General features: G+C 40.8%; 2 protein-coding genes across 4 annotated transcripts in view; both read left to right on the forward strand.

The window, feature by feature from the left end:
• The window catches only part of tmem269 (transmembrane protein 269), a 10,743-nt gene extending 7,950 nt beyond the window's left edge, over positions 1-2,793 (forward strand). Inside the window, exons 5-7 of the mRNA XM_008414488.2 lie at positions 243-386; positions 471-671; positions 1,041-2,793. Of these exons, the coding sequence (XP_008412710.1) occupies positions 243-386; positions 471-671; positions 1,041-1,150 (455 nt within the window). The 3' untranslated portion in view covers positions 1,151-2,793. The remainder of the gene's footprint in view (positions 1-242; positions 387-470; positions 672-1,040) is intronic.
• A 3,431-nt stretch (positions 2,794-6,224) lies between these two features.
• magi3a (membrane associated guanylate kinase, WW and PDZ domain containing 3a) overlaps positions 6,225-8,352 on the forward strand; it is a 133,115-nt gene continuing 130,987 nt past the window's right edge. For all 3 annotated transcript variants that reach the window (XM_008414485.2, XM_008414487.2, XM_017305879.1), the window contains exon 1: positions 6,225-6,531. In XM_008414485.2, the coding sequence (XP_008412707.1) occupies positions 6,225-6,531 (307 nt within the window). The remainder of the gene's footprint in view (positions 6,532-8,352) is intronic.

Here is an 8,352-nt window from a genome sequence, read left to right on the forward strand (position 1 = left end):
GATGGATGGATGGATGGATGGATGGATGGATGGATGGATGGATGGATGGATGGATGGATGGATGGATGGATGGATGGATGGATGGATGGATGGATAAAAATTAATCTTAAACATATGTTAAATCTAAATTTAAGTCTAAATGTGAAATCCATAACTCAAATCTAAATCAACAAAGCAATTGAGAAAAACTGTAAGTGAAGTTGAGGTGTCAGCAGTTCTGGTGTTTGGTTTTTCATGTCTAGGTGCAAAGCTGGATGATTTTGCTGACTTCACCACCTTTGGGATCGCCACATCTCTGCTGCTGAGGACTTCCGACTTGCTGGACAACGTCCTGTGCATGTGCTATGTGCTGTCTGTGTTTGTCCGTCTCTGTTTCTTCTCAAGCGGTGAGTTACGATTATCAAATGTTTACACTAAAGTCTGATCAAGTTCAGGGTTCTTAATCAAACCACACTTTGGTTTTGCGTCAGGTATTCCATTTGTGTATCGCGGTCTCCCCTGCATCTACTCATCAGCCATCTTAGCCAGTGCCTCGTTGCTGTTGGGAGGAAACCTGAGCGTGCTGCGGGTCATCACAGTCGCCATGATCCTATTTATGATCAGTCAGAACTTCTATCCCCATGACAAAGTCCTGGAGTCCCAGACTTGGAAGAAAGTAGTGTACGCTGGAGGTAAAGTCATTTAAAAATCATAATGACTTCAAAAGAGTCAAAAAAAAAATGTTTGCTGACTTGTGGAAATTTGACCATATTAGTTCATGGCATATTTTGGACTTGACAATGTGGCTCACTGCCCAGGGAGTGCAACAAACATCCAAATAAACAATATAGCAAGTTATTAGTGTTCTCTTTAACTGGCTAATTATGGTGAAGCTGTCTGTCTATCTAGCTACCTTCCTAGTTATCTATCTAAATTACTATTGTTAAATTATTAAAGGGCTATTTTGTTATTTAATCTGTTTGAGACAGACAGAAAGTTAAATGAATAGATAGAATTTCTGACATTCAGTTTCTCATTTTCCTTTATCTTCTCTGTTTCAGGAGTTGCCATGGTGTTCTGTTCTCCCTTCCCCCCTGCGTGTGTGTACTACCTGCTCTGGTCCATCTCATACATTTTGTTCCCTACTTCACTTTGGAGCTGCAAACTGTAAAGTAAAAAACGGGTTTACAGACTGCTGTTGCTGCTGCTCCCTGTTGCCGTCGGAGCGTCGAAGCTGGAAAAAACACTCGTTAATTCATGGCAAACAGTCTCTCTACTTCACCTTTTATTTTAATGTGACATCTGACTGAGAGGACTTAGAAAAAAATGAGCGAGGATGGGTTGTTTTTCAGTGTTACTGGTGAAAATGAACATGTATTCTGTCTTGGTTGCATTAACACCAATCAACCAATATGTGGCAGGCTCTGAAAACAGAATATTCATCAGGTTTGCCTCCATGTCTTATCTTCTTTCATCAGTATTATTTATCATCGGTATTGAGAACATGTAGCAGCAGAGGAACATCACATTCTTCTAAGGATGATAGAAAAAGAAAATGTTCTAGAGGAAAAAATAACACATTTTCTTTCCTTTATGTTAACTAGTTTTATGTGTTTTTACATCACAGATAGTTCAAAAGGTTTTTCTGCAGGAGAGAACCTGCAGCAACAGATCTCTGCTGCATTTATTTATACATACGTGAATGGGAATTTTTTTGCAAGTCTGACTTCTTGTTCCATTATAAAGGGATCATAAATGTATGCTAGTTCAAAAGAACTGATTTAACATAATGGCTCTCTTATTCATAATATTTGATTCGCTGTTTGAACATGTCCATTTGTTGTCATAACTCCGGCATTTACACATTGCAAACATTTCTTTACCTACAAACTTTCTACTTTTTCTTATGTCTATGAAATGCTGTGTTAGCTTCCTGCTATTTCTTCCGTATCTGCCTCTGTTTTAGGAGGCATCATAACAACACTGCATCATTCATATGTGTTTCTTTGACAAATCGCTGATTTCACTTGGAGAGCTTTTGGTCAATTTTCAATTGTATTAATTCCACTTGGTGTGGATTTACCTCTTTGAATTACATTAGTCGGTACTTTAAACACTATTTCTGCTGCCATCTAGCGGACATGGCACAATATGTCACCTTTGAAACAGTCTGCTTTAAGAGGTGGACAGATTTATTTTTTCTTCTTTGTAGAGCATTTCTTTGTAGCAGGGATCCTGTTTTTGTCACTACTTGTTTAATTTCAAAGTGTGTTTATTGCCTTTGCACTGTGAGAAGGAAATTGAGAGAATATAGTGTTAGGTGCTGCTTTGTCTTAAATCCTAAAATTTAAGCAAAGCGTAACCGGGTGAAATGTGTCTGTTCTGAGCCCTGAAAGATCTATTTTTCTTTTAGCTTTCTAATTCAAATTACTTAGCTCATCTTTAAACCATAAATTGTAGTTTTTTCAGTTTCAGATTTAGAGTAACTTACAAACTACTGGTTCTAATACGGAGAATCCTGGCTTTTTGATTATTGATTTAAAATATTAATTTCAACTTACTTATAACCAGCGCTTTGAAGAAAGTCTCCAAGAATGACATACAGACTTACTGCAGTACAATCAGTTGTGCTTTCGGTTTTCCAGTGTGGGTGTTTTTGGTTTTCAGAAAGTAAAGGCACTCTAATGTAGAACATAGCGAAAGGAAAAACTGTATATTTTGAGAGAGAAAGAAAAATATTGAGATCTTTTTGTGGAATAGGATATGTGCATTTGAGCCTGTATAATTTGAAAATAAAAAATGAGAATGAAATGACTTTGTGTGTAGTCATTATCATTTTGATGAATAACAACTTGAGCTTGACTATGAAATTAGACTTTTTTAATTGCTTGTAGATGAATTCAAAAGCTCCCTGCTGGGATATGTCTCACTGTGTTAATCCTATTAAGTAAATTTAATTCAATGTCTTTTAATTTTTTCACAGAGCAGCGCTGGTTCTCTTGTACCTTTGTTGATTGTACATATATTTAAAACCAAACCGTTTCGATAGATAATGACACACTAGATTAACATTTGTTAATAAAATACATCAAAAACAAACCTATGTATGAAAAAATTTGAATTTTCAACATAATTTCTCCAAAGCACTCTAAAATTAACTTCTGAGAAAGCTGTAAAAATACATTCTTTGAAGTCAAATATTATATTTAAGGTTTTGCATTTTCACAGTAAGAAGCCTTTAAAATGACTGCCTTTAGGTAAACAGTGAGCTGAGCTAAGGATGAAAGGAAAAGGACATTATGAGTTTGTGTGATTTGCTTTCTCAGCCATCCTTCTGCCCTTCCGCGGCTTTCCTGTCGATACTGAACTGCATCAAAATCCCGTCTGCAACCTGCCATTTGACACCCACCTCTGCTGCCTTCTCCATCAATACTGAATCCATTCTGCATCTTGAAAATGCCAGAACCACTCTAGACACTCAAACTCAGAGGTCTGGGCCAATTAATTCAGTTTCAAACTAGTTCTCATTTATTTGCTTAGTTTTCCTGGCAGAATCGTCGAAGCATACTGGTCTGTGCTATGTTGTTGGGTATTCCTGAGGGCAAAACCAATTACAAATAAACATATCAACCATTGGAGTTCATTACGATGCAGCTTTCTCTTCACAAGGAGAAAACAAGAAATTAATTCTCAGTCATTTGCTGTGTGCTGTGAACTTAAAAAAAAACTAGTTCACAAAAAGCTTCATAAGGTTTTGCCTTTCTACATTCAGAAATCCACTCATGGTTTGTGACATCTTCCACCCTGGAAGCAACCCGGGCAGGTGCTGGCCGAAGAAAGTGAGGTGATAGGCTGTTAAAGATTAAGAAAGAAGCAGACATGACATAAGAAGCCATGCTGCTGCTGCTGCTGCCGCTCCTGTTTGAGAATTAGACTGGGATTAAAAAACTCACACAGCTCGCTCTTATGTCTGTGGTTCATTTTAAAAATGGAATCAAAATGAGCAACGACATTGCCAAAGGCTTTACGTGCAATAAAAAGTCATATTTTCATCACTTTGAAAATATGAAAAAACTCTGTCTGGAATCAAATGTTGAGAGAGTTTTCTTTCTTTTTCTTTTACCATGATGTCCAGTGCACTGGTTTGGTAGTAGCTTGCAGATCTTTGTCTACTTTTCTTTCTGAAAAACAAAACAGGAGCAAAACAAAAAGAAATAAAATAATCACCAGGTTCTGCAGAGTTATTGGTAAAAAAAAGAAAAAAAATCCATGTATCTCTTCGTAGAGATGAATTACAACCTGAAAAAAATTGCCATGATTCCTGGCAGTCCGTATGTTCAGGAGGGCAGTGCATGTTTACATGCAGCAGGTGGAGATGCCATACAAAAAGGAGGCCACAGTGAACTGCTTTGTATTTTATCCTAATGTATGAAGATGCAAACTAATTTTTAAATCGTTTCCAAATAAAAGTTAGGAAAATGTGGCTTAATTCTGCTCATACAGTTTTCCTCTAGATTCTTTTTAAAATTTAACTCCCTGTATCTTCCTCTCTACTCTGACCGGTTTTCCTGACCATACTGACGTTGCCCACAGCATGTCATGATGCTGCCACCACCATGCTCAAAATAATTTTTGCACTGTCCAGTGAAGATATTGACATCAGGCTCATAACAAACTTGGATGGAGATGTCTTTACTTGCTGTTTGAAGCAGCGTGAGAGTCTATATAGAAGCAGCTCTAATCCCGTCCACTTCGCTTCATGGGTGAAGTAAATTAAATTCATAATATGCTTCAGCAAAAGACCATTAAATAATTCATAAAAAGAAATGAATACATTAATTGAGGCTCATATACTTCTATTTTTATATTATTATATTATTTCTGTATTTATTAAATAATTATTTCCAAAGTTGTTTATTGTAATTTTGGCAATCTTCCCTTTCCATATATGACCAGAACTGGTTGCCGCTTTACTAATCAGCCACGAGAGGGCAGCAATGTACAAAAAAGACAACATAAGGCATCAATGTGTTGTTTTAGTTTTCCAAACTGCTCTCATGAAAGTTCAATTAAGTTATAAAGTTTTAAACCGGTCGAAACGCGGCAGCGTATTGTTTCAGGAAGGCATCACGACATTCAACCAATTAAATACGAGACTCTAAACTTTAATGTTGCACTTGTAAACACGGGTCCCTAGTGCGGGAATCTCCGTATGGACAATACTCCATGGAAACGAAACGCAACGTTGACGCCCGCCTCCGGTCACCCGCCATTGGCCCGATCCAAAACTTGCAGAGTCTGCCCCCGCAGGCTGCGATTGGACAGAACTCCCTGCCGTCAGGAGAGAAACGCGGAAAAGGATATATATATATATTTAAAAAAAAAAGTTATGGAGCGAAGCGTAATCGGATCACGTCTGTGGCATGCTGCTGCGTAGCTTTCCAGCATCAAATAGCCTCCCACGGTGAGCGTGGAAAAGCAGCGTGAGAGCGCAGAGCGGGAAGCCTGGGCGAATACGAGCGGGTTCTGCTGGCCGATCGGGTCAGAAGAGGAGGGCCAGGTGTGTTTGCCCGTTTCCAGGGGTTTCCTCGTTGATGTCACTGTGGAGGAAGCGGAGGAGGGAGGAAAGAAGGAAGAACAGGTGCTCGGGGGTAAAGTTACCTCTCTGAGTTGAAGAGACCAACCTTTACGAGAAACTACTTTTGGAAGTTTTCCTGAAATTCCTCTCCAAACCCCTTCTTGGAGGATTCACTCATCTCTTGGAACCAGAACTGGATTTTAGCAGATTTTTGGGGCGCAGGATTTACGCACAATCTGGGTTCACGGTGGGCTCATCAGCAGTGGGAGTACGCTGCTTTTTGTTTTCCAGGTGCCGTAAACTGGGGGTGGRGGGGGGTGGAGGGGGGGGGATCGAGCCGCCCCAGCATCAGAAGCAGCGCTCTCCGCTCCACTGCGGCACTGACGCAGCTGGTGTCACGCTCCAGACGATGCTCCTGTAATTCAGAGGAAGGATCGCGCACACAGGGAGCTCGTAGGGGTTACACAGAGAAGGATTTTTCTTTATTTCCCCCCCTGGAATGGAATACTACACAAAACACAAGGCTCAACTTCTCTGGTCCGCAATGATCGAGCCGTGCGTCAGAGCGCTCTGAGGGTCCAAATAGGATTTTGCTTCTGAAGAGGACGCTCGTTCCCCGGGACTTCCAACTCCTAAGCGACCCCCCCAAAAAGCCCATCAAGCGGCGATGTCCAAGACACTGAAGAAGAAAAAGCACTGGTTGGTCAAAGTGCAGGAGTGCTCCGTGTCCTGGGGGGGCTCCGTGGAGCTGACCGCTGTCCTGGAGGTGCGAGGCGGCGCCGAGCTCGGAGAGTTCCCCCACATCGGACGCGTGGTCCCGGAGGCGGTGGTGTGTCACAGCGGCCGGCTGCCCGGCAGCGGGGACGTGCTGCTGGAGGTCAACGGCACTCCGGTGAGCGGACTCACCAACAGAGACACACTGGCTGTCATCAGACACTTTCGGGAGCCCATCCGCCTGAAGACCGTGAGACCAGGTGGGTGTCCTCTCGTCATTTCTCCCCCAGCTGTGTGAAGAGGGTGTGCAAACTGAAAATGGGACTGATGCTGGATGAATAAGATGCGCTCTCTGTCTGTTCGCCTGTTGCTGCTGCTGCTGCTGCTGAATTTGCTTGCGTGTGCGCCCTGACTCATATTGCGGGTATAAATGGGGGCCGATCATTATAGTTAGAACTGTTTTCACTTTATACCAAATACAATGCCTTGCCAAACATATTCATATTCCTTCAACTTTTCCCTCCCCCCACATGTATTTTATTGGGATTTTATGACGTGTCAACATAAAGTGGACTACTGTGAAGTAGAAGGAAAATAAAAATAAAACATGGTTTCAGTTTTGTTTTGTTTTTTCTGGTATAGTTCAAGTATCTGTATTCAGCTCCCCTGAGTCACGTTTAGCGGAACCACCTTGTTTAGTTGCAGCTGCAGGTGTTTTGGGGAATGTTTCTACCATTTATAGACTTTCCCCCTCAAGCCTTCTAAACAAATAACTCCTTATTCTTACTGTATGGAAAGCATCTATAAACACAAATGGTTGCCTTTCCACGTTTTCTCATTTGGATTAATGTCTGGACTTTGACTAAGCCATCCTATCATGGATATGCTTTGATCCAAAACATTCTTCTGCTGAATTATTATGCTGAAAGTAAAACCTTCATCCCAGTCCTAGTGTTTCTGTTATTCTTTCTTATCATCAAGTTCTGTCGGTTTTCTGAAAAATCAAAGGCCAAAATGTTAAGTTTTAGGGCTCAGCTTAGAGCACCTTCTTCCACTTTTTTTTTTTTTTTTTTTTTTTGCTGTATTTGCATCAAGGCTGAAGAAAAGAATGGGACTTCCTACATTTATCTTCTTGACGCTCTTCCATTTAGGCCAGATTTGCACCTGGTTTGTGCAGCTCCTCCAGAGTTACTGCTGGCTTCTTGACTGCTTCTTTGAATAAATGACTCCTTTCCCAGCTGGCTGGATGGCGTCAGTCTTCTTACTAGTTGTACCATACTCTTAACTATTTTGAGATGGAGGATTCAACAGAGCTCTGCAGGATGTTCAAACCTTGGAATATTGTTTTATAACCTCGCTCTGCTTTAAAAGTCTGTCTCAGACGTGTCTTCTTTTGGTATTTTGTCTCTATGATGCTGGGTTTTTTTTTCCTGATGTTCTCCACAACAGACCTCTTGGCTCTTCCACAGAACAGCAATATTTCAACTTGAATTGAATAACACTCATGTAGACTATAAACTAGATGTTTCTAAAGGCAGTTGGCTGCTGTGTGTCTAATTTAGGTGCATCAGACTAGAGAAGGCATACTTTTCAGGTATTTATTTTAAAAGACTTACAACATTTTTTTTTTGTTCTGCATCACAGTTATTAATTCTGGCCTCCCATCATCATGATAAAGTATGTTGAGGTTTGTGGTAACCTGACTAAAGGGCTATGAACATTTTTGCAAGGCAGTATTTTTGTCTTCATAAAGATGGAACAAGCTGACTCCAAGCATGCTCACCCTGTGAAATTTGTCTTGATGTAAAAGTGCCCTTCCTGTCTGTGACACGCATTTACTTAAAAATCCAGTTTGAAAGTTTATTGATCTGCCCTTTTTCATTACCGTTTCTTACTTACTGGCTTGTAATTCTTCCTGTACGGCCGCGCAGACAAGCCTAATGAATAGCATGGCACTAAATGTGCCATAGCATATCGACGGTCAAACTCCAGCAGTCATGTGGGGCAGGAGGCAGGTGTGTGTGTGTGTGTGTGTGCGTGTGTGTGTGTGTATGTGTGTGTGTGTGTGTGTGTGTGTGTGT

Source organism: Poecilia reticulata, linkage group LG7 (genome assembly GCF_000633615.1).
Source record: "Poecilia reticulata strain Guanapo linkage group LG7, Guppy_female_1.0+MT, whole genome shotgun sequence".
In the NCBI taxonomy this organism is placed as follows: Eukaryota; Metazoa; Chordata; class Actinopteri; order Cyprinodontiformes; family Poeciliidae; genus Poecilia; species Poecilia reticulata.